General features: G+C 38.0%; 1 protein-coding gene across 15 annotated transcripts in view; it reads right to left on the reverse strand.

Annotated features, from left to right (window-relative positions):
• Window positions 1-27,326, reverse strand: part of nrxn3a (neurexin 3a) — a 217,158-nt gene that overhangs the window by 116,680 nt on the left and 73,152 nt on the right. For 8 of the 15 annotated variants that reach the window (XM_030787499.1, XM_030787492.1, XM_030787536.1 and 5 more), the window contains 7 exons: window positions 26,646-26,849; window positions 24,531-24,557; window positions 20,614-20,733; window positions 19,727-20,108; window positions 19,103-19,293; window positions 18,827-19,000; window positions 13,797-13,916 (listed from right to left, as the gene is read on the reverse strand). In XM_030787499.1, the coding sequence (XP_030643359.1) occupies window positions 13,797-13,916; window positions 18,827-19,000; window positions 19,103-19,293; window positions 19,727-20,108; window positions 20,614-20,733; window positions 24,531-24,557; window positions 26,646-26,849 (1,218 nt within the window). The remainder of the gene's footprint in view (window positions 1-13,796; window positions 13,917-18,826; window positions 19,001-19,102; window positions 19,294-19,726; window positions 20,109-20,613; window positions 20,734-24,530; window positions 24,558-26,645; window positions 26,850-27,326) is intronic. The other 7 variants (XM_030787596.1, XM_030787588.1, XM_030787573.1 and 4 more) reach the window with 1 other exon arrangement.

Raw genomic sequence — 27,326 nt, forward strand, 5'->3', positions numbered from 1 at the left:
TCAGTATCGAAAGTCTTTGTGCACTGTGTCTCCTGGTAGTTTCTTTTTGTCCCCCTTTTTTTCTCTATTTCTAAAATATGACAGAATGAAATGGGAATTTGTAATGATATATCACCAAAAGAAAAAGTTATTACGTGTTAGCAAGTACACCTGTATTCTACACATGTTTTACTCATTAAGGCAAAATCTAGAGACAACAACCACATTAAAAATCTCAGATTTCACAAAGTAAAGTATGATAGAAAATTTAATAATCTGTTGTCAATATGACTCTAGTCACAGCTTAGTGAATTGATGTTCCAGATTGTATTACATATTTATGATTCACGTGCTCAGATAAATGAAACCTGGCACCGCACTGTGTAAATATACTGAGATACTCATCACTAAACATGAATTGGTACAAAGCTGCCTGACAAACGCATGTCTCTCATGGGGGATTAAAGAGGCAGCTTTTCGGAATCAGTCACAGGAGAACGTATTCTTCTGAAAGACACTAAAAAGAACAGTGCGGCAGTGTCAATATGAAGTTAAGTGTCAGGATAAGTAAGGCCGAAGGCTCCAAAACAGAATTTTGTCTGACATGATTCAGATGCCAGATTTGTTCAAGATCAATATCGCAGGCAGTTTTTTGCGGCGAGATGAGATGAAAAGCCCGGAGAAAAGATTTAGGGATCAGAATGTTTTGTTTGAGAAAATGAATGAGAGCGAAGAAGAGTGTGATTCAGGTCACGCTGTCTGACCTCCGCCCCCCATTACACTCCTCCAACCCCCCCGCCCCTCATCACTTGTCTCTTCCAAAATAAAGTAATTGCAGGCAGTTATTAAGATGTCTCTCAAATGTGCATTCACATAGCAGATTAGCTTTGATTCTGAGTTACTGGCTTCTGCAGTATGTAATGAGAGGAAATGGGGTACAGATAAACTAACAAAATGGATGGGAGAGGAAATCTGTTGCATTTGAGTCACAGTCTAAAGTCTCTCTATCCGTGTTTATTAATGACGACATGTTTTTAAAACCTGGAGGAGAGCTCTCTCTGTATGCTAATGTCAGGTCTTCTCTATTCTTAATGAACACTCTGTGCCATTGTGTCAAAGTCAAATTCTCTAAATCTGGACAGTCTGAGAGCCCTAGGACACAGTCTTGACGTGACAGAATGGGAAAAGTTGTCGGTTACATAAATGTCCTGCATAAGGCATGTCGCTCTGCATCTTACACATTCAGCACTACTCTGATGATTTGAAGATCAGGATTAATAGCATTGCTGTTGATATTTCAGCTCCTTTTGTTTGCCTTCAAGACTCTTCCTCACAAAGCATTCCTGTGTCATTCTTATTGATCTGACAGGCCTACCACATTCTATAAAAAAACACAATGCAAAAGAAAGAGAGAGATGGAGAGAGAGGGAGAAAGAAAGAGAGAGAGAGAGAGAGAGAGAGAGAGAGAGAGAGAGAGAGAGAGAGAGAGAGAGACAGAGAGACAGAGAGAGGGAGAGAGAAGCAAATGTTCTTAAATTACAGTCACATGATAACTAATGTGTTTCAAATAAACCAGGTCCGGGATTCTCAGGCAAAAATGTACTCTGAGGCTTTTAAGGATGGAAGAGATATGACAACATAGGCCTACATCCTGATTGTTATTGAACTGTTGAAGTTGAGTGGTCCTAAAATTGAACAGAGGGATTGCTAGTTGAGAATAACAGTAAGACATGATGGATAAGTTTAGCATGGGGCTCTTCTCCCCAGTCAACAGAGCCAACAGAGGGGGGAAAGGCTTTGGTGTCCATCCATCCAGAACCCCTCCTGTGTGATTCAAAAACCTGCAGCTTATGCCTCTCATTACATCTGCAGGAGAGTCAGACCTGCTGCCTCAAACCTAATAGAGCCCCTCCATGAATTATTCACACGCCAAGGTAAGAGAGAGAGAGAGAGAGAGACATGTGGGGAAAAAAATGCCTGGTAGTCCAGCCAGTGTAATATCATTACCCTGATATCATTGGAAAATAAATAAAGAATTAAGTAGAGAACAGAGAGCGACTGGAGAAGCAGCTAGGCAATGTCCTGGCAAAAGGCTCTAAAAGGAGCATTACATGAGGAGACATTTGCTCAGAGAACAGAAAACAACACGCACAATGAGAGAATTACAGAGGACGGCAGAATGTACCTGCAGTCTTTTAGAAGCCCAGTGATGCAGTGCCAAGAGCCGCTCCAAAAGCTTCAAAGGCTTTTGGGCTGCCACTCGGACCAAAGCGGACTGTGTTTATCAAATGACCACAAGGGAGAACAAGAAAGGATTATACATAAAAAACAAAAAAAAAAAGCCAGGACTTTTGTAGTTCCAGACTTTGTCTGTTTAACTGAACATCTGAAACTTAGATCAATTCCTCTCGCCACGGTTGGATTGTGATATGTGAGGAGTTGGGACCGAGATATATGTTCAAGCGCAAAGAAATAAATAAGACATAACATGTAAAGAGAGAGAACTGAGAAATGCCTGTTTAAAACCTCACCAACACAGAATTTGCAAGGATTAAACAGACAGTCATGAATTAGACAGGAGCACATGAATACAAACTAGGGATGTCTGCTCAACTAAGAAATGTAGCTGTGATTTTTTTTTTATTTTTTATGCACACTGAAAAGAGCACTCCCACAATAACTGTTGATTAAGAGGCTAATCTGTAATCATAAATTGCATAGCTGAAAATTAGATTTTTTTTATGCCTCCTAAAACAGGTTAATCTTAGCCAAACAACTGGAGATGGAAGGATGAAACAGCTAGGATCCAAGCGTCAGTCCAACTTTTTAACTTTACTAGGCAGAAAACCAAGCCTGACTTACTCGCCACTGACCTTTAATGTTAAAAGCATCAACATTTCTGATACCCTGCACTCTGTTCAACCTATAAATCCAACTTCCTCTCTCTCTCTCTCTCTCTCTCTCTCTCTCTCTCTCTCTCCATCTCCCTCTGTCTCTTGTTCCCGTTTTGTATCCTTTTTCTTTTCTTCATCCTTGATTTTGTGCTAAAAATACTACCTTGGTATCCAGACACACCCAGACCCGACATCTGGCAGCGTGTGCTTGACTAACGGAAAAAAGCTGACCCATATCACACATTTTTTATCAAATTTAATTTATCAGCAGTACACACGTGAGCAGCCATCTGTCAGAGGTGTGATTTGGAAAGATTCATATTTTACGGGAACTTTTTTTATGATCTTAAATGGAGGGGGGGGGGGGGGGGGCGCAATTTGTTTTAGCTTCATTTGCAATAACCTTACAACATGGGAAAAATAAAGCACTACATAGCCAAACTATTATATTCACGGATACACATTCAGCCTTAGGCAAGATCTGGATAGAATCAGAACTGGGGAAATGGAGCTTCCATCTTAATCAAGTATTTAATATAATTAGGAAATAATACAAACCGGACACCTCTACTTACTTTCATAAAAAGTTATTGCTCCTTCATGGAATTTAGTTGAGAACTAAGGATTCTTTACTTTTGTTCCCTGACAGTGGAAAAAAAAGGCCGATAAGCTTCAGTCACTCGCATGAACTTGATGACATCCCCAAAATGACAAAATGTTCATTTTTGGCAATGGCTTGTTCAGTAAGATATTAGCAAACATGACAGCCACCTAAAAACAATAAATAACTTACAAGGTTAACAGAATCAAGCTCTCTTTCTTTCTTTTAAATTATTCATTGTACATAACCCTGGAGGGGATCTACTGCTTTCATCTCAGGTTGTTCCTCGCTCAGAAAAGAACCTGAAAGGTATTCTGAAAAGAAAACCTCAATGGAGGGATCTTAGAATTATCAAAAGCCAAAGTGGCAGCTAAGATGTGAAAGCTTTAACGTTGTATATGAGTATTTAGCTCATTGTGCATGTACTTTTTAGCAAAGGGATTTTCAATGTTATAAACACATCAGGTACCATAAGTGCATCTGTCAGCAAGCTAGCTGTGATAATTCACCGAGATGCATAAAGTCAAGAGGAAACAGGGTGGCATGGCTCTCCTTCCAAAAATTTTTCCTAATGAAAAAACAAACATTTAATTATGCCAGTGAAACACAACATTTAAATAACAAAAAATCCTTTTACCATTGAACTAGAATTGATCTGAGTTTAATGGGCTGGCAAGGGCGCCTTCATTACGGATATTCAGATATCGAGTTGTCCTGCCTTTGACTAATTATTGGGTCTGGGCCTTGGATCTGGCCACACTTGTTCTTGTGAAGGCAAAGGGTTGAGCACCTTTGTAATTAGTCCCACCAGCTGGCCTTTTACTAGCTGTGCTCAGTGGAGCTCAGCTAATTACTATGGACTCATTACCCAGATCTAGCTCTAAAGCGACCATTTAAGTGAGTGACCATTAAACTGCTGCTGTAAATCAGGCCGTGCTGGACCACTGGTGGGATGACACGACACAAGTGTGGCCGGAGGATTTCTCACTGTTTAGAAAGCACAGTTATGTTATCAAAGGAGTAAAATTATGAGCTGTGACGTGCCGACTGCTTTGGAGAGAATGCAGATTTTAGCCATGGATATGCTCCATTTTGCACTGCAAGTTCTCAAGGTGCATCGTCAGCCATGAGACGAAAATCAGTTTGCCATTTGACCCTGGAATCCAGATGTCTAAACTGAGGTCAAAACTGAGGGACCCTAACTATGAAGTCTTTGGTCCCATACAGGTTGTTGTCACAGAGAGTCTGTTTTCTTCCTCCCCTTCTTTCTTTTATCACAGTAACTTCACTTTTGCTTTCACTTTCTCAAAGCAGCGTCTGAGGTTGATGAGTAATGAGAGAAGGAGTTTAAGTTAGTTCAGTGGAGAGGTGTGCTGCCATGTTTAACAACGTTTAGTTTATTCAGAGATGTGGCAAAAACAAACTACAGTTTTCATGTGCGAGGGGAGGGAGACCACTCATTATCACACCACTGATTTTGAATTAATGATGGAGTGCCACAGCAAGGTTCTGTAAGAAAAAAAAAAAGAACAAAAAAATCATAACACATGGGCTAATCTGGTAACTTTTGACAGTTGTTAACGTGGTTCTCTGATGTTGCTCCCTGCTCTGACATATGAAGTTGCTGTGCTTGCAAAGATAGAAATGATTCTACAACAGAAAACCCAAAAACAAACAACAACAACAAAAAGCCTTGTTCCCTGTGCACTGTCATCCTGGAAGAGATCAGAATAAAAATGTAACTGCAACTCAACAAGTTCTCAATGTTTATGATGAAACTGCCTACTCATGCCCTAGAGTGACGTTTGCAGTAAACTGGCTCAGAGATGCTCATCTGTTTTGTCTTGGAACTCAAACTAATGCACAATCATTACAGTTGAGGAGTTTGTGCTTTTGACCACAGCTGGCCTTAGATGCCAGTCTCTCCAATTTCCTAGCTATTGTTCCTCATGAAATGTCAGCAAGTCGACCTGACATCGAAGTCTTCATAACTGAAGCTTTCTCCAAATGTGCCTAAACAAACTCCCCTCTCTCAAAGTCATTAAGATCGTCCTCTAGTCATCATAGCCAAAATGATGGCCATCATTTTTGTACATGAGTCTAAGTGTGATGAGCTGCTGATTGCTTTCTTAAATCTGAGTTAATTCAGCACACCTATGTGGAAGCATCTGCTGTCCATACTCTTATATCTCATGTATACCTCATTTATTCAGTTTTCATTTACTCTGACAGCATCTAAAGCTTGTGTGGGCATCTAAAGCTTGTTTACAATGAAAACGTAAATATCTAAAATGAGACCATATGAAAACCAAGACTTTCAAGTTCTATCTATCCCTTGTTTCTCCAACACATGCAACAAGAATGTCACTAAACAAAATCTATCTTTCTAACAAGCCCCCCCTCCACCATTTTGGTATGTTTGTCCCCCTCTGCAGTGGGACACAACATCTGAGAAAGAACAGAGATAGAGAGGTGGCTAACTATGCAGTGTTTCTCAGCCTGGCTGTGACAGACCTGATGGATAGTGCAATTTCTCAGCAATTAATACTTTCCACAAGTCCTGCCTGTCTTTCCAGGAACAATTTTCCTAAGCACTGTGATATAAAAGCAAGAGGCTGAAAGGTAGGTGGAAAAAAATCACATTCAAACACTCTTAAATTTACCCCAGAATATGTGATTTGGGGGCAATGAGGGTGCAAGCATGTGTATGTATGTATGTATGTATGTATGTATGTATACATACATACACACACACAAATATATATATATATATATATATATATATATATATATATATATATATATATATATATATATATATATACACACACACACATACATACATACAAACATACGTACCTACATGTATGTATCAGGGTTTCTGCTAGTCTGTAGTTTATGCTACAAATGCAAATATAATGTACACCTAGGTTGACGAAAGAACGACAACAACCTACAATCAGTTTGACTATTTAATGAACAGTAATGACTGAGCAAACATTACGAAACATCTGTAACCTGTAACATGTGAAAGCCCTCTGCTGCTGCCTTGAAATCAAACATGTTCAATGTGTCTTTGCAGCTTGCAAAGCTGTTAACAGGCTGTTTTGCTGTCAAAACACAACCGTCCTGTTTAGAGATAGCCTTCGTTATAGCTATTTCATATAAGCATTATTATCAGGCATTTTGATCAACAAGTGTTTAATTTGTTGTTTAATTTTTTATTTACAAGCAAAAACCGGTAATTACCAGCTAATGGGAACCCTAATACACACACTCACACACACACACACATACACACACACACACACACACACACACACACACACACACATATATTATATATATATTATTTTTTTGTAGGTAAAACTTGATAGATCTGTGTTCATCATGTTTGTATCAAAGAGCATTTCAGAAACGAATATAATGGCTTATGCAGTGTTACCTCTGTAATCAAGACAGACAGATGATGAAACTAGAAGAATAGAAAAGAGTGATGAAAGGGAAAGACAACTGATTGAGAGGATAGCATCACACAGGCTATCTACTTTGATTCCTAATGCAGCTCTAATTGTGGCTCTGATTGAGAGCCAAGGCTGATCTTTATACTCAGAAGGATGAGCGTGAAGGAGGCTTCATCCAGAGAGGTCTTTCAGTGACAGCTGGCTTGATCAAAGGCAGTAGAGAGTCACGGCTTCAATTAAAGATGGATTGTGCAGATAAGCTACGGTGAGAGGAGCTTTGACCAACTTTCCAGGAACTATCCCAGTGTCTATAAACAGCACCATTTCATACACATTTCACAAACTGTAAATCTTCAAATATTATATATATATATATGTCTGTCTTTTCTGCATCTGTAAACTCAAATTCCTTTTATCCCCACTTAGTAATCTTGGGTTTAGCGTCTTTAATTCTTTCAAATATGTATTTGCAACAAAATGGCGGAGACAAATGACTTATGTGAAGTGGTGAACTCAGACACAGACACAGAATCATAATTTAATTATGGAATGTAGTGAACTGATAACCATGACAAAAAAATCATGAGGGAAGGTTAAAATATTTGTATGTGTACTGATAGCTGTACTCAGAGGGAATAAATGAGTGACACAGCAATACAGACCAGTTAGCCAAGTGAATTATAACTAGATAGTTGTGTAGTTAATTATAATTACATGAGCTAATTAGCTGTATTATGGTGAAACAACATATGGCAGTTTCACCATCATCATTTTCAAACATACCCTACCACAGACATCACATAAGAAAGCTGCAAAAAGTTGAAAATTACATCTTGTGAGCCAAATGCAGTAAACAGGAGTTCCCTAATGATTTTCATGAAATTAATATGGGGTATATATTTCTGCAAATTCTGACAAGGCACCAATGGCTGGGTGAAAAGAGATATGCAAGGACTACAGTATCATGCACTCACAAATATGTAATAAAAAATAAATAGAAATAACTATTTTAATGAATTTCACAATTAAACTAGCACATTTTTATATAAGATTCTGTGGAGATGTGCACTAGAGTGAAAATTTATTCAACAAACCACTGGACTGTGCCTGTCTTGGGTCAAATCCTGTCAACCTGAAGGTCAAACAGTATAAACATTTCAGATGGAATGTGGCAGCTGCTTGCACTTAGTGAGAGTTCCTTGAAAATTCAACTTAGTTTTAATCAGTGGTCCCTTCATTGGATGGCGAAATGTATCTATTTTCCACAGAGATGAATGGGTGTTCACTATTTTAGTTTTAACAAAATCACTTTAATCTCATTGGCCCTGACATTGCCTTTCAGTACTGCAGACTGTAAGATACACTAGCAGAATTTTAATTGTTAGAGTAAAAATATCAATGGTAATTTTGGAGAGAAACAGATCATTTTGTTAAAAATGTAGCCTACAAAGTTGTAGCCTATAAAGCGCATATCTGTATTTCAGTTCAGATCACTCTGTAAACCACAGGATTAAAAAATGCTGACTCATACCACCATCCATGTCTTACTTTCATTTCCTTTTACCTCCATTAAAGAAAACAAAATATCACAGCCACCAAAAAGAGGCTGCAACAAAGAGATCTGATAGCACTCTACCAGTACCAAAGCAGAGCAGATGGATAATAAATGTTTAGGGGTAAAAAATGCTGTGACACACTCTGTTGAACCAGCTAAACTGGACAGACAAGTAGATGATTAGAAATGATATAAAACGTGTGGCAGGGATATTGATTGACCATGTTCATGTGCAGGACAGTCCATCGTTTTGGTTTTTTTTTTTTGCCTGGAAATGCACAGTGATGGACGGCTCCACTTGACTGATTCAGCCTTAAAGCAAAGAACATTTTCAGTACCTCAAGGTCACCTTGCTATCACAAAAATGGATTTCTACTTTCATATATTTTCTTTATGAGCCCAATTCAATGGAGCTCCTCACAAAAAAAAAAAAACATGTTGGATGATAGTGCCAGAATTGTCTGACAGCTGAGCATCCTTTCCTGATTCATCAAACAGGCCAAAAGAGTTGAGGCACAAGACTGGACTTAATTAAATAAAAGCAAATGTATACACAAATGCATACTGTACAAATACTAAATGGATATTTATGGTCAGGAATTTTTTATAAAATTAATCAGGAATTGGTAGTTTTGTAGAGGAGCAGTTTGTGTTTCCTCCTTTTGAAGAGGAACAGTACATCCGTACATCAAGCAATCATAATTGAATTATGGTTAAAGTGACAGCCGAACGTCTGATGTGTCCCAGATTAACCATTAACTGAAGTTTAATAGACTACTAGAGTTTGGCAGTTCTGAAACCGGTCTTGTGTTCTGTCTGGACACCTTCATATTTCCATTAATGACTCTTGAGTTGCCTTTTATAAGGAGCCCTAAGCTAACAGAGGAGTAGCTATCAAATGTGCTATCCACGTTCATTATGGCCACAGTTCCCATGGCAAAGGTTGGAGGTTGGTTTGTTTACTGACTATGCATTTGTGCTCTTTCCTTTTAAATCCACAGCCAAAGTGAAAAAAAGCTTTAAAAAAATCCACAGAGTGGTACAACACACACACACACACACACATACACACACACACACACACTGCCAGTATTAACTCATATTGTGTATAGCACTGTTGACAAAAAGAGGCACACCTGGTCGATTGAAAGAAATGAGAGACATTAAACCGTGGCAGATCGATCCGGCCATATTTTTTTAGACAGCTTCTTCAATGCAGCACTGGTTTGTGCTTACCATAAACTAAAATAAAATAATAAAACACATTAAATTCAATTGGAAGGAAGGAGAGTGCAGAACACATCACACTAATCATGAATACTAGGCGCCATAATATTTCCTCTGGGCGATCAAATCTATTCCCATTGTGCTGATAGTTCTCTTTGAGGCTGTCATATGAGGTCATTTCCCCTGTCCCACGGCTCTTAATCTTGCGTCAGCGGCCATGGCTAGGGTGAGACACCTGGGTGATGAATATGAACTCACATGAGTGATTCATCCTTCCAATTCCCAAAGTCTTTCATCAGAGCACCGGCTTCTGAGCTCGCCGCTCCGCCTACAGCTTATCCTCCGCTATGCTAACTATGCTTTTTCTAACACCATCAAAGAGTTCTTTATTTGGTCGTTATTATTATGAAGAACTTCACTTCTCACTTCATTTACAAAAGAAAAAAAAGAAAAATCCCACTGTTTAAATACAGACACCTGTGTAATTCTATGATTTATTTTCGCTCATGGTCCAAAGAACCAAAATAAGGACAAATGAGAACAAATTAATCTGAAATTGCAAGTCATTTTTTTGCAATCCCATGTTGAGCCCTCCCCCCCACCAAAAAAAACCCCTACCCTTTCTTTTTTACATTCTGACCCTTTTTTCTTCAGCTGAAGCATGGATTAATACCTTTTGCATGGATCTTAGGCCAACTCTTGGCACATCCAAATGGATCATAGTGAAATAGATGCATTAACGCTGTTGGTAATTAAATTACTGAACATTTGTTTTCAGGGACAAATGTTACTTAAGAGTAAGTAGAGGCTTGTATTCGTCACTAATGTGCCTCTCTGCTGCTGGAGATGAATTGTGTGGGTAACAGTACATTAGACACAAGATAGCTGTAGGTGCGCCTTTGCTTTGGTTCCCGTTTTAATTGATGGTGCTGTATGGGATAGGTTCTCCCGTTTCTAATGGAGTGAAGAGGACACAGCTTTGATGAAGTCTCACGGTGAGCACGGGTGTGAGGCATCCGCCTCCTTTTTCCTCTGCGGTGCTAGAGTCAAGACAGGCGAAAAAGAGGATCCGTAATTACTGGGATCTTGTTCGTGTCAGACAACGAAAGGAAGGAAACAAATCTGTCCCCATAGCTCTGCATTTGAGCATCTATCTTTTAATTTATATATTTATTCAAAAAAAAAATTAAAATTCGGAGAAGAGAAAAACACCCCGGGGCATCATTTGAAATAGCAGGAAGGAATATTTCACATTAACCCCAGTAATTAATGTTGTGGGAGCATTAAGACCAAAAAAAAAAAAAAAAAGAAAAAGAAAAAAAAATCAAAGTAAATCCAGTTGCTATTAAATAAGGCAATTTGTTTTCAGCCGTGCTGATTTAGAACACTTATTAACAAACCAGTATAAGAAGTAACAAACACCTTCAAAGCCCTGAGTTCACCTAAGGTAAAAACACAGTCAGGTAACATCAGTTTTAAAACTAAAGGAGAGCACAATATGAAATGGGAACATGCAGTACCAAAGCAATCAAAAGGCCTCAGCTAAGAAAATGACTGCCATCTTCACTGTGGCCAGGAGGAACTCATCAGGACTTTGAGCAGGCTAGTAACTTCAAAAGCCATTTCTGAATGTACTTCATGGAATTTTGGCAGCAATTTCTCCTCCTGAAGAAGTAACAAATGTCTTATGGGGCCCTACAGACATCACTCTATCACAAACGCTATGTACAATTCCACAAGAACTTGAGAAAAAATCATCTAAAGGAATTATACATATCTAAATATATAAACAGACTTGTATATTTATGTATAACATCATGTCCAGCGATTGCACGTCTATTACTCTAAGTGGTATTAATTTGCTGAGAAATCATTTAACAGGCAATGAACATTTAACAGGCCATGGAACTGCTAACAAGTAATTTATCAAAACAGCTCAGTCAATATGACTTCTTGGTGAAAGCTTTTAATAGGAAATGAGGCAGAGAAACGTGAGGGAATATGAACTGAATTTTGGAGGCTAGTTCGCTGTTGATTTTGGTTGCATTTGCGCATAACAAATTAGACCTCATAATAAATACACATTTATACATATCCCTTTTTAAAAAATTCTCAGCAACATAGTAAGTCCCATAAATAATAAAATGTATTCATTGTACTATCTTTGAGAGGAACTCTTCAGCCAAAAGTGCTTTTGTGACTGCAATACAATTTGATCTGATTCAACCACAACCCAAGGTCTTTTTTTGTGTTCAGACTATGCAACATTTATCTTATGAGAAAATTATGAAAGCATATTTTGGTATTAATGGATTCCAGGCAGTTCTATTTCACTGTTCACCTTCATCACATTAGAGAGCATGACTGCCATCTAGTGTTCCTCTATCTTGACATTTCAGAGACAAAATCTGGTCCTTCAAATTTTTCCGAGATCAGAAAGAGTACATCTGCTCAAGCTGGAATTGTTGTTGCGGTACATTTTCCATCGGCTGACAGAAACATGATTATCTCTGCCTAAATGACAACATTACATTATGGTCAATGTCATGGCTGGTCTCACATGTAAGTGATTAATCATTAATCAACAGTTTAAAGGACACTCTGTGTTTCCAATAAAACAGTAATAATTAAAAGGCCAAGCCCTTTGCAATGTCACAGGCCTCACAACATCAGTGCACTTTTTTCCAGGTTCAAATGGAGCAGGCAGACCGCTTCTCTCTCCTCTGGTTTTATACCTCCGACTCCAAGACAGACACTCAAAAAGACTGACACACACATTACTCTCCGCGAATTATTCAATTAAGTCGGTTCGTATCTCTGCTAACGTGCTTTTGATTCACCGCTGCCTCTCATGAAAATACTACGTGTCAAGCAGATGGAGGGCGAGAGACAATGGCGCACAACTGCACATGTCAGGTTTAAATCTCAGGAAGGTCAGCTTTGTTGTTCTTGCCGCAGCAAAGAGACCGGTAATCACACAACTATATCACGCTTTCTTCCACAGGCTACCACTCATGCTGCAGGGGCAATATTTGTCTTGACTGGAACACAAATAACTCTTCAGTTACGAGCCACAAGGCACCGAGCTGAATGATGTCAGGGAAGGAGATTTGACCTCCTCCATAGCTGTTGACTTTTCATAAGAGAATCAAAGAACAACTTCTTCTGTCACACAATCTCTGTGATGAGATGAGGTGTCTCTGAGGCCTGTGACCATACCGGGCTATACAATGTTGGAAGGACTCGTGTGTGTTATGCACAAGGATAGCTCATTCTAAAATCAAATTTACAGGACCTCTTTACACGTGTTGGAAATTTTTCTAGAAGACCAGAGTGAATGGGTAGTCGTGAGAGAAAGCCACAGCTTACGTGAGATGCTATGTTGATTTCTGGCTTTTTACTGCTGAGATGTTTCACAGCATCACAGCTTGATACCACCTCAGTTAGAAATGAATTAATACCTTCTTTTGAAGATAACGTTTAAAGTTCATAATGAACGGCTTTGTTAAAATGACCTCACCCCACAAATGATTTTCAAGTGTAGACAAAGCCATTATCTATAAAATATTTTGTTTATTAATACTAATAAGTGATATTCCTAACATGTGGCCACCTTCTCATTAGTATTAAAATATACATAAAAAGAGAACAGTCAATGCAACATCATGCATAGGAAGTAAACAGCAGTTACCTTTTTGATGTCTTCCATGGAGCCCTCAAAACTATCTATGACACTGTTGGGTCGTTTTTTATTGGGTGCCCATAAAGTTGCCTATGTAGGTATCCTCTCTAGCACTATTCTGTTAACTACTGATAAAAGGAGCAAGCTTTTTTGCACATGCCTTTCTAGTTTTTAATTACACTTAATATGAAACTTTGCTCCCAGAACTCCTATCGAGAAACGTTATTGCTCTTGTGTACATTATTATCTTGTTATTAGAAACACAGAGCATGGGCTCCATTTCCGTGTGCGTGTGTTTGCGTATGACCACCCTTGTCTAGTCAGAACGTGAGTGCTTAATCTGAAAGAGAGTGCTGAGGAGGAGAAAATTCAGAGTGACAGTTAGCCAACTTACGGTCATTGCACTGCGTGCCCGTGTAGGAGGTCATGGAACAGTCACAGGTGTAGTTCTCCCATTGCTGGATACAGATGCCCATGTTGGCACACGAGTCCTCTTGACATGTTGTGCTAGGACCTATGATGGCAAAGTAGAGGGATGTAACACCAGAACAAAGCGCCAACAGGTGCTGTTAGGTGCCATGCAAGTGGGCATGCCTGTTGGCATGCAGTCAGGTTAGTAGAGGTGGGTTTACTTGAAAAGAATATTCTTAAAAGTTAACTAATTAACTAAAACTGCATTCCCTCAGAGTTTTGGAGACATACTGTAAATGCACAGACAAAGCATAGTACTTTTTTTTCAACATATCTTAAGACATGGATCAAGTCATTTCAAACTGCCGCATACAAATGAATACTTTTCCATTGAGTGTGTGCAGGTCCCACATCAAAACATGAAACAAAAACGTGGTTAACAACATTTAATAGCAAGGTGTGTACATAGTTATGTATGTACCATTGTTATAAATGTTATAAGCAGTAGTGTTCACATGACATTCAACCACGGTCAAAACAAATCCTGTGTTATAACACACTCACTATAGTAAAAGGGAATGCAGCAGGAAAGAGGCATAAACAGTTAAGTAAGGGAAGAAAATGCATATTCCCTCTAAATAACTGCAAGTAAACTCTATTTATGTGCAATTTCCTTATGCAAGACAACTGTGGGGTGGGAGTGAGGGACTGTGATTAAAAAAAAATAATAATAATTAAAAAAAAACAAAAAAAACAACCAAAAGCGTATATTGTGTAATGCATAGTGCAATTAAATATATGTGTTATACAACAACATAAAATGATTCACCTCATTTCAGTTATGATTCAAATATTAAGCCTAATATTAATTGCCTAACTAATAAGAAACAAACAAGTGATTATCATATTAGGATCATTTTATTTTATTTTTTTATCCCCTTAGGTCACACTTCACCCTATGAAAGAGGCAAAAACAAGGTTAAAAAAAATCCCCAAGTTTTGATGAAGGAATAAGAAATATTTTTTAAGGTCAAGAGTCTCATTATCTGAATCCCAATTAAACTCCTCTCTCTCTCTGGTGTTTTTTATACAGTATTCTACAAAAAATGAATATCTATCTAAAATATATAGGGATAATGGCTACAGACAAACAAAAAACTGGCCTTTAATTTCACTTCTCTATTTGTCAGTGATTTCAGTTTAAAGACATAAAAAACCTAAATAGTATCGACATTCTGAAGGCGCTTAGCATTTTGACTGAAATCCAAATCAGTATTCTGGCATTTCAAATCAAATCAATGCAACTGTCCTGTTAATTACATTGCCAATCATATTCCCAATCAGTCCGGCATTTTGCATTTAAAAGCAGCTGAGGAGCGACCCATGGTGCGATTTTTAATGGCTTTTTCAGTGGCAGCCAGGAGACAACTACTCTCATTTGAACGTCATTAGCATAAAACACGAAAAAGACAAGATACGGGAAAAACAAGATCTGGAGACGCAATTATACAGGGCGTCTAATGTTTAATTTATGCTAACTCTCAGTTGCAATCATTTCTGCTCATGTCTCACTATCCTCCTACTGCAGATATTCTAGAAAATTCTAAAGGCATCATCCTCGATAATCTGAAGAAGTGAACCATTTTATACCAAGACATTGTTATAGTGAACCAAGTAGTGTCCGCCGTATGTCTGGGCCTTCACAAACTGACACAAGACATTACACAAAGCAGCTTTCAGAATGGAACTTAACATTCTACCTTGCAGGTCTGCTTTGGTGAGACCAACTTTGGTAGCAATAAAATAAATAAATAAAGAAACAAGATGAGGAGGAGAAAAAGAAGCAACAACGATAAAACAGCATTAGTATGTGCATAATGGCGTTTGTTAATAAAGTCTCTGCTTTACTAACGGACATGCTCTCCCATTCTTAGGAAGGGTTTATGTTCGTGAGCTACGACGCTACTATGAGGCAGACACAACAATGCGCTTGGAAAATGTGACTACGCTCTAATTATGGGTTCAAAGTGTCGCCACACTGTGTCCCATGTGTAGACCATTATGTCGGATAAAACAAATAGTAGTATACTGGTGATTTCTATTAAGTTTGAAATGTACAATAATGACACTCCTAAGATGGTCCAAAATGATCTAGACTACATGTTGGTAGGCGATAATGCAAACCACTTCCATTTGCAACGGAGTGACAAAAGATAACAGATCAAAAGGTCATACAAGCAGACTATTAGTGCAGTGATTTAGCTTGATATTTTCTTTCTTGACTCCGAAACAAACTCCCCAACAAACTGACTGTGCAACACTTGCAGTGTGTGGAAATATTATTGTACATATTCTTTATGGCGTGTTAATCAACACAGGATGTTAAAATCAATAAAATAAGCTGATGAGGCAAGCTGAATCTCTGAAAATCTTACTGGTTTTAGTCACTTTGAGGGGAAAAAATAAGGTGGAAAGACTGAGTCTTAGCGAGAAATAGATGCTTCCTCTTTCTCAAAGCTTAAGCTGTCTTTGTACACTCCGAGCCAACCTGACACGGCTGTGAGGTTGGTCCTTCCTAAGCATCGGTACATCATTGCCATCTAGTGCATGACAAGTCCCATTACATCATTCTGCGCATACACTGGAATTCCAACAGTCAATCTCATCGACAGCCATTCCTTAAACATACTATTTTATAAAATAATCTCAGATGCATGTTCTCGTGCATTTTTCAGTTAACAAGAAAGCCTACTCACGTTCACTTTGGGATGCTGTGCCGGAGAGATGGACGTAAAACATAAGAGGAAAAGGCGCTTGTCATCACGTGAAATGTTGCGTTGACCAGTAAATGTATGCTTCAAAATAAAAATGTCTGTGAAGATACCTCTATAATGTATCACGCAGTGACGCAATTTTTCCCGATACATAGTGAGATGTTGCTCTTAAGTTCTTTCTCAAATTGCTCCGAGCTAATTTAAGGGGAAAAAGATTGAATAGCTAAAAATGTTCCATGCAAGCTGAAACAGTTCGGAGGACAAGACGCTATATCAGAGTAAATTACTAAGATTAAACCGCCAATACTATATTGCATTTGTGACTGTTTGCCTACCTTCATACATCATGTAAATGAGCAGTAAAGTGCCTAGGTGCATATCGGTTAGACTTTCCACTGCAGTTAATACTATTACCACTTCTTAACAGTCCCAAGTGTCAGTAAGAGCTCTCGCGTTAATTCAAATTTCAGTTATAAAAAGAGCTGTATTAACGTGTCGTACTTGGAATTGCATTAGACCACTGGCATATAAAATTGACAAATTGAAAAATCTAAAGAAAATGCGAACGTATAGTTGAAATTAGTTACATGCATGATGTGTATCTGAATTTGTGTAATTTTACTGACACTGATTAAAAAAAAAAGAAAACATGCACACACACATACATGGTCACACATGACAGACATGAGACAGTTTTCTTCAGCTGTATACAGTTGATGAGGATGATACAACAGAAGACCAAAGAAAGTAGATGTAAAAGCTTTTATTCTGAAAAATAATTCCATTGATATTTAACATAGTACAATCTATACTAAAGTAGGCTTGTTAAGATGCCACTCAGGAGACAACATTGTAATGGGAGCATGAGGAAGACGTGATGGGTAAGTCATTTTATGGAGGACAGGATGACCATGATTAATATTTATAACTGAACTCTTTAAATAATATAAAAATGTCAACACAGGAATAATATTTAACAAAAGAAAGAAAAAAGTACACATGCCAACATAAAGTTAAAGGATGGGAACTAAAAATGAAACAAAACAGTTTGAGACAAAAGAAACCGGCACTTGCAGGAACAAATAAATAACACATAATCAAATATGGCAGAGGATGACTTCAAAGCCCATTTTACAAGCATTTTTTAATTATAATAAATATGTTCAGAGTTTTATACTTTTTAAATCATAGCAATGAGGGTTATGTTGTGTAACTGTTAACAAAATAAAGTTAACAGAATAATAATTAAAAAAAAAACAACCTAAAAAGCCATTACATATGGTAGTTGATAAGTGGATATGCACCAAATACCAAATTTAAATAGTGAGTAATGCAAACACCTTTGGCATTTAGGTTAAAAAGAGTGACTCCCATTCAGTCTGTCAGAGTTAGCATATGACCTTACTGATTTTACACAGGCTGCTCTTCCCTCATTTCACATCTGTTCTTTTGATACTGCTTGTATTCCACCACCATCAAAATGTCATCGTTTTCCATGTTCATTTTCCATGTTTCCAAATTCTGAATGATTTCATTGGTTTGAGTAGATTTAGGGCCTTGTACCATAAAAGAAAATGACTTGTTGAGTATGAGATTACATTACTCTTCTTAAATTTGCGATTACTGTATCAAGAAAAGTAAAAGATGACTAAATAAATGCTAAACAAATCTAAACGAGGTTCTCAGTTCACATTCTTTCCTCTTTTCCAATAAAGAGATGATAAAACACTTTAATATTTTTACATTCTGAAACAGCTGGTGAGTCCTTCAATTAAATATTGTTCGTTATTTTTTTAACATTACTTTCTGCTAAACCTAAAACACGTTTTTCTGCTTCTACTGCTTCATCTTTTTGGCTGTTCCCTGTTTTACCATTTGATGTATCAAAGAGTTATAAAGCATTCTACAGTCACAAACATTTGCTTGTGCCTGAAAATCTTCTGAAGAAGCAAGAATATTCCTCAAATAAAACAATGGAACAACTGTCTACGTTACAATTTTGTGAACAGATAAAATAGGGGCTTGGCTGAAGACATCACCACAGCACGACTAATGTGGCCGTTCAGAAAATCAGGCTGCCCAAAGAGCCAATGAATTTAGCTTGCAGCTGATTGGGTGAAGGATGTGACAAGCAGGGTTAGTAGGATGGATTGATGGCTGAACAAAATAGACGTGGAACTACTGTTAGAGTTCTTGAGGGAGACAGCAGTTCCTAAGCTAGAGTTGTAAGACTCTGTACCTTCACATCCTCGTTCAATCTGACCACTGCGGAACAGGGCGTCACTGATGAGGTCGGGGAGACGGCCATTCAGGTCCACAGAGGCAAGACAACCTTTGAAGCCTTCTCTTGACACAACAAGCTTTGGTAGGTTGCCATACATACCAGGGCCCAAACCAGCAATGTAGAGGTCACCTGGAAAAGGGAGGAAAAAGACCCACGGGTGGCTCATGAAACCCTATTTGTGAAATTTAAGAGAGCAGATGAAGGTTCAGGTCAAAATATGCATTTGTCTACCTTTCAAGTCCAAGTTTTTGGCACCGTTGACAACTTGACTCACTGCCTTGGCATCGACTTTCAACGTGTGTATGTTGCTGTTGTCTCTAGTAATGACGACGTTGTGCCACTGGTTGTCATTGAGAGCTCTGTCACTTTTGCCCTTGATAACATTAGGTCCGTTGCCCAGGTCAAACACATAATGGATGTACCTGAAGGGGTCACAGAAAAGCAATGACTGCCTGATGCTCCTACCACCTCCCTTACACTGCAAACAGCCAAATTATGCCTTTTGCACAAGTTGGGTGAAGCTGATTCTCTGGCTGTACAACCTACTTATCACTTTTTTTTTTTTTTGTTATTTGGCAGACGCTTTTTACCAAGGCGACTTACAATCAGTGCATCAGTCAGAATCACTTCGGAGTAAACTGTCTGTCTGGAGCTTGTAATTCGATGATATTGCTAATACTGTTTTTTCTCTCTCTCTCTCTGTGTAAGCAGTCTGTACAACAGAGAACCCTTCTCTTTCAGGTTTCACCTTGGCAGAAGTTTTTGCCTAACCTTAGTGGATCCTCTAAGAAAATTTACTGTATATATTACCAAAACAGCATCAGAGGACCCAAATGGTGGTTACTGCAAACATACCCTTTCACCAACTCCACAGCAATGAAGTCATTGCCATCCCCACTGTTGAAAAGGATGAAGCCATCAGGAGAGGTGGTTTTAAACTGAAAGAAAAGATGCATGGACGCGTAGGCCTGCAATGTGGCAAGGCTCAAGTAGCTGCTCTTGGTTTTGAAGGTCACAGGATCAGCAATGATGGAACGCATGCCGAAACGAGCGTTTAGCTCGCAGAAGTCGATGTCGCCGTTCTTGCACAGGTCGATGTAGAGCATGCCATTGAACTTGAGGCTCTGGAGATGGCCGATGAAGCTGGACGGAATGAGCGAGACAAAACGGCGCTCCGTCATAACGCCCGTCTCAATGTTGTGGAACTCCAGCCGAGTGTGGTCACCCACCATCTGACCTGTAACCAGGAATGGGTATGTAAATAAGTAAATGACTCTCCTGTCATATTAAGACGTAGACCTTATTAAAGACATTAAAGGGGCTGCTGCTGGGCCAGATGTAAAAGAACTAACAGACAGCAGAAGAGACTTCGTTCTGAGACAGAACAATCTATTTGTTTCATTGGTAAACTCTCAGAACATGGACATTACCCTGACAGTCAGTCTTAAAAGAAACAGCAGGTGTTTGTTTGAGTGACTGCAGGTAATCCGTTACTGTGCCTATTTTATAAAAATATACCTCTATGACCATTCATCAGCCATCATTTATTTCATACTACCTGTCAAGCACTCTGGTTTACTGAATGATCATCAATACATATTTATTTCTGAAAACAGATACTTTTATTTATTCATACTACAATGAAAAAACAAACTAATACAGTTCTAAAAAAATTCACCATTCTAGGCACTGATGGGTGAGACACTTTTGCTTTCTTTCAGATTCAAAACCAAGGGAAGTACCTTCTGCTACGTCATCGTCAACCGTGAGCTTGTAGCTTTTACCCCGTCGGATGACCCGTACTGTATGCCATTCATTATCATTGAGTTTTTGTCCAGCATACAGTGTCTCTGGCCCCTTGCCTGAGGACGACCGGTCATGACAAGTTAATTTCACACTGATGGCTTCAAATCAAACCTTTGCTTTCCATTTGCAACACAACAACCTTCAACAATCTACGTCAAACCACCAAATCTTAATTTAAGAGCTAATCACTGTTAACTACCAAGGAAATCTTACTGTTACCTTTATTTGACATATGCTATAGGGTTTTGTGTTTTATGGCTTTGTGTTGTCCTATCTAGAATAGAGAGCAGAGGTTTGATCCATTAATTATATATGCAGATTTACTGCATACAGAATATGTTGTCTTAATAGCAGTAATAATATATACTATATTGTTATTTAAATTTCCATTAATATTTGAAAGATGAGATATTCCACTTCAGAGGAACTAACTAAAGTATATCAAATAAAATGGCTTTTACTCATAATTAGGTCTTCGTATACCACCAAACATTCCAGCCAAATGGACACATTGTATTTTCAAAATCATTATACTCTGTCTGATTGTAGTTAACCATGCATAAACATATTTAATAGTGAATGATTAATAAATCCACACTGCAGACATTAAAAAATTAGAAGTCTGCAGTACAAGAGGAAACAAGATAAAAAATTTACATATCTAGTGAGAATTATATTTGCGTCTCAATAGGAGAGTCAGGCATAATCTTATGATGCCATATTACTTTCAACAACATTATTCAAAATATCTTCTACTGTGTATAAAGAATACAATGAGACTTCTTTTTCCAGCCATTACTTTGATGCTGCTGCACACTGTGAACCACAAAATGTAATTTCCTCAGAATATTATAGCAAGGAAGAGAAAAAGACAGAATACTTTTAGGAGAAATATTCTCTTAAGAAGAAATTGTATTGAATCAGAAATGTTGGGACGTGTAGGTACAATATCTACAGATTTGCACTCACAAATGATATCAAATGCAGTTGTTGTAACTCTTATGATCAATTCAAGACTATTGTGAAGTTGATTTTACAAGTGAGTTAATGTTAAAATACATTTAACATCAAACATAAACGTAGTGTTCCTTGAAGATATAACTTGCAAAACACTTAAAAAAACAACACTAAGCCAACCAAGATTAAAGAGATTAAAAAAACCTTGATTATAAACTGTGCTAAATTACGTAACATACTGCATTATTTTATCATTTGATGTGTAGTGACAACCAAAAGTAAATGAATAAAACATGCAGTAAAACACCAGGTCATATCAGAGCAGTGAAGTACTCTGCTGTTTAAACCTGCGTATGCACTTAATGCGAAGGCCTATCTATTACCTTCTCCCCAAGAACTACTTTTAAGTTATTGAAATGTGCTGAGAAAGAAAGCTCTTTCAGTGTACTACAGGGAGAATTTGGGATTCAGGTCAGAGTCTAGAGCTATAAGCAGAGACTTAGCTGGAATCCCTCAGCCTTGCAAAATATATGGAGAAAATACAGCTAGTGATGCTACCTGCCAGGCATCAAATAGAGTAGATTCAGTCTGTCAGAGAGAGAGGATCATTCTTCAGGACAACTACACTTCAACCTTCTTTTTTGCAAGACTCTTTGCAACACACAATGTAAGCTGTTGGTGCCAAGGATGTTGGATGTTGAGAAGTTCCACTTTAATACAAGTGTAGACATTGGCCAGCACAGTAAGATAATAATTACACTTACATAACTTTGTAGGCGTAGCGAAAATAGGTTTGCTCCAGTTTTTTTTAAATGATCTTACTAAGTGAATTCCTACAGCTAAGAGAAACTGGAGGGACAAACTGAACATAGACAAAAATTAATTAATTAAACCTCTCAGATAAACATAATCAAGAAAATGGATGAAAGTTATTCTGGCCTTTAAAAAGTTTCATAACCCAAGTTGTTCAGTAAAGCGTTCAAATTCTGCATGAGTGATTTGGAAGACCTCAGACATACAGTAAAGTGCTCTTCACTCAGCAGAAGCCAGGTTGCTAAGCAGCTAAAAGCCAGCACTTAAACTTTTTTTTTTTTTAGAAGTATTTTAAGTGCACAATGGAGGGTGAAAGAGCTGTGAGTTTTGAGAGCACAGGGAATTAATTACACTGATAACTCAAGAGTTTTTAAACTGCTTTTGCAGAAGTATTCTAATCTGGTAAATGGAAATGAAGACATGGTTTAGGTAGAGGATGCAGGACTTATCGACTGTAGTAGAAACCGGTGTGTTGTCCACTATTCTTTCTGACATGAATGATGGAGACAGTTTCTGACGGTATCCCACAGATCAGAGAGTATAGCCAACACAGCCTTACACTAACAGAGATGAATTACAAACCCATAAATATTCTGAGAGATCATGTAATCAGTCTCCATAGACATATAAATTTACAACTTGATGTTCCCCAACAATTGTAATCCAAAACATTTCATTGGTATGTCACTAAATCATAATGTACACAAAGAGTTGCTTACCTTTGAGAGAGAGAGCATGGTTAGTTTTAAATATGTGTATCACAGAACTGAAAACTGTAGAGGATATTAAGGTTTGAAATCCACTTTCAGTATTAGTGTAACATTGTCTGATTAAATTAAATGAGTGGCTTCCACTGAAGGTATCCAAGACCTATTTATGAGTAAAAGCAGTTAATTCTAGTGAGAAAAAAAATACAACAATCCCTTTAATTACCTTCATGACTGATAAAAACAAAACAAAAAAATGACACAATTTTCTTGGCTGAATACTCAAAACTCAAGGTGCAGCATATCCCTCAATGCAAACAGAGCTTTGTCTAAGCTAGGGTTACCCCTGTGGGGCCACGGCCCTGCTCAGCTCGACATCCACCTAACACTAGGGTCTCCAATTGGATGAAGAGGTGACATACTTGTTTTTTAATTAAAGTTTCTAATTAACAGCAACAAGTTTCTACCAATTAGGATTACATTTGAGCAGTCTGGTCTACACTTTATTTCTGTATTATACTAAAAAAAAAAAACAGATGCTACTCAATAGCTCAAATACTCCTTAAAGTATCACCATCTCTACTGTGCATTATTGTTCAGTCACTAACGATACGCTAGAACACAGGTACTTATAAAACATTAATCAAGGAATTAATAATTAAACATGATACTTGAGAAATGAAGTTTACAAAGGTATATCATAATGCTCACAGCACAAAGACCTGTTACATTAACTGTACGTGTGCCTGAGTCTCCTTGGGTGCATTCTAAAGCTCTGAAACACAATACACGTCATCTGAGACAGACACCTACTGGAAAATATCCTCATAGACAGCGTTTGAAGATCTGTTTACAAGAGGGATATAACCGTTACTGTATTTTTGTTTAAAATAGTATTGTGGTGACTTCATAATCTGACTTTTAACATTTTTTGTAGGCACTAATTCATACAAACAGTTATGTATAGACAGTTACATAAAACTGTCAATGTTACACTAATGGGTAACAAAATAGCGCTGAAATATGCATCCTTTCTTTTTCAGGTTTCTTCTGTTTTCCACTTCACTACTACATTTCTACAGTGTCAAGCATTACATTACACCTATGCTGTTATTGTGCTGTGTTTCAATACAATGAAAGCACTAAAGATTAAATTAATTTAATAAAAAACAACTGATACAACTTTAAATAAAATTAGATTATCAAGACACCATTTTCAATGCACTTGCATGAACAATTTGAGTTTTATCTTCTGACCCTGTCAAAAGTTGCAAATTGTGTCCTCCTCATAACAAAAGGAAGGTAACAGACTTAAGACACATTCTTTTCAACAAGAGAATCATTAGGAGCAAAATGAAACTTGAGTGTTAACTTACTGGAGTTACAGTTTATCCTGATACAGTCTAGATGGGGAAGAATAAATGACAGATGAAATTGCATCCTTCAAGGTTACAGCTGCAGACATCCAAAAACAAGAATTCCACCCTTCCGGGGACGTCCACATGCAGAGAGCCAGCCATTTTAAATGATGTTTATTAGGAAATTAGTTGTGTAACTACTAAATGATGACTCTAAAACAGTATATGCGGATATTTAATACATTTATACTATATTTGTATATACAAATTTCCAGTTAATATGTCTGCCAGAAAACTAGCTCGTCTTAACTATACAGCTTTTGAGCAAGTAGTGTAAATGATCTTATTAAAACTATATAAATTTAAATCCTTCTTAATAAAATTTTCAAATGAAAAAAATTACTGTTAATTAATGTTCAAGATGATAAAAACCCTCAAACTGGGTATATAGTGAAGACAGATTACAAAGTGAAACATTAACATTCTGGATCAATAAAATGGCCGCTTGCAGTTTACCAACCATATAGATTAGCCAACCCAGCACTTAAATGATGTTTTGATCTGAGGTTCAAACTCCTGCCCCAAAGACTTCACACCAGCTTGTTGACTAAACAGGATATTAAAAATATATGTCTGAAAGTTAGCAAGAAGATGGTGCTGGGGCAATTCAAGGTAAAATGTCAAATAGTCAGATTCATTCGGTTTTAACTAAGTGAGCGGCATTGTAAACTTTGAGAGGTTATTTGCGATGTCTACATTAGCCTTGTAATGAATTCAAATGATCTGGGTTTGGCTCCATGTGGCTGGATATATCATGTGTCGTCAACCGCAACAGAAAAGTGGGAGCAAACAGCCTCGATCCAATTAGCACCAGCACCATGCAGTGGCCACTGTACCCTCCTATACAGACTATGGGAATGAGCACTTAGTGCCAGCTGAATGTGTGGTATTACTGACTACTTTACCTAAATGCTTTCTCTAAACAAAAGTGTACACTTATCTATAGATTCAGTGCCTTGAAACGGACAGGAAAATTAGTTATGACTGATGATTTTTTTTAACATATTAAAATGTAGTAGAGGGCTGTATCTAAGTTAAACACACAGAGTAAAATTATATCAGTTTTGCTTTCCACTATATTATAGTTGAATCGTATCGTCTAAAGTGTATAAATTGAACTGTGTCTACTCCTGCTATGGCTCAGCTGTCAGAGTATCTTTGTCTGCTTGCTCCAACCTAAGGCTTTTAACTAGACTAATGAGTGATTAAGAGGAATTAATGGTAATTATGCCTTGTGACTGTGCAGTTATACTGAGCTTTTCAATCTCAACCCTAGTGAATGTTGGAGCCAAGAGGGGTGAAGGGGTTGTGCTACCAGCTGCAGGTGAAGCTGAGAGCTCTGTTCTCGGGCTGTTTACCAACCGGGCCGCAGGCTAAAGGCCTTTGAAGGGGTGAATACCATCTTTTGACAAAGCATGGAGGATGTATTTGAGAAGTAGAGATGCTTTCCAAAAGGATACAGAAGTTTAAAAAAGAAAGAATGGCAACCAAAAAAACCCCAACATTTTACAGTTAGAACAAAATCAAGACAGGAAAATGTCAAAAGTGAGGAGAAATAGAAACACTGAAACCATTATCCATTTAGGACAGATGACTGAAAATTTTGTGTCTGATTAATTAGAAAGTCACAGCACTTGTAAAGCCTCATTGGAGAATGAAAATCATATAAATAAAAACTACTGACAACATAAGCATGCTTTGTAACAATTACAATTTGAACTTTGACCAACTCTTTTCCAGTGCTGTAACTGTCTCAGAAAATATATAATATATGTTTTATTCTCAGGGCTATGAGAATGGCTATGGTCAATCCGATCAAAAGATGAGCCATACAGTGTGAAAATTAGTGGCTACAATTTTTAGTTTGACAGAATTACAATATGTAAGTGTTCATAACTTAAAAAAAAAAAAAAAAAATCATGTTTAGACACATAGACCTGAAGTTCATGCATATACAGTAAGTTAGAGAGAGCTTTCATTAATGAACATAGAGTGGATGTTTAAGAAAAAAAGGTGAATGAAAAAACAAAGAGGGCACCACATCCTGAAGGAGGAGGTGTTTTCATACGATACCTAAGTTGACCGTTAGTTTGACCCGGCTGCCATCCAGTTCCAGCCTCAGCGTGTCGGCCGAGTCGTGGGAGGTGGTGGCCATCAGGAGGCCGTACGCTCGCTGAGACATGAAACGCAGCGACACGTCCTCCGCCTCCGTGTGCATGACCGTTGGCATGACCACCTTCATGTGCATGCTACCGTCGTAGCTCAGGATGGACGCCTCTGTTGACAAAACAAGAGAAATTTCGGCATCAGAGAAAGCATAAACTTGCCTCCGAGAAAAGTTTTAAATCTGCTCTAATCTTATCACTACATGTCACGTGTCTGCAATGCGGAAACAGAGTGGAAAAGCATTTTCTGCAGTCACAGCGCAACCTAACTTGCATGCTAAGACTTTGTATAAACTTTCCATTACCTCTGTTTGGGGTTTCTTAGTCAGCCAGAGTAAGACTTGTCGCAATATTTTTGATTTTTTCCTCTTTTTTTTTTTTTTACTTTTTTTTGGGGGGGGCGGGGGCGGGGGGCAGGTAATATTATTGCAAAGCAGCAACCAAGCCAGTGGGACACACTGGTTTAGTGATCTCTCCAGCACCGTGCTGGTTCCAATTAATGAGCTCGACAGGTGAGGGAACAGATCTTTTCTGCCGTGATAAATGTTGAACACATCTGCCGCCCGGCAGCCCTGCCTTGCAAACTCAT

This window comes from Chanos chanos, chromosome 1 (assembly GCF_902362185.1).
Source record: "Chanos chanos chromosome 1, fChaCha1.1, whole genome shotgun sequence".
Taxonomy (NCBI): domain Eukaryota; kingdom Metazoa; phylum Chordata; class Actinopteri; order Gonorynchiformes; family Chanidae; genus Chanos; species Chanos chanos.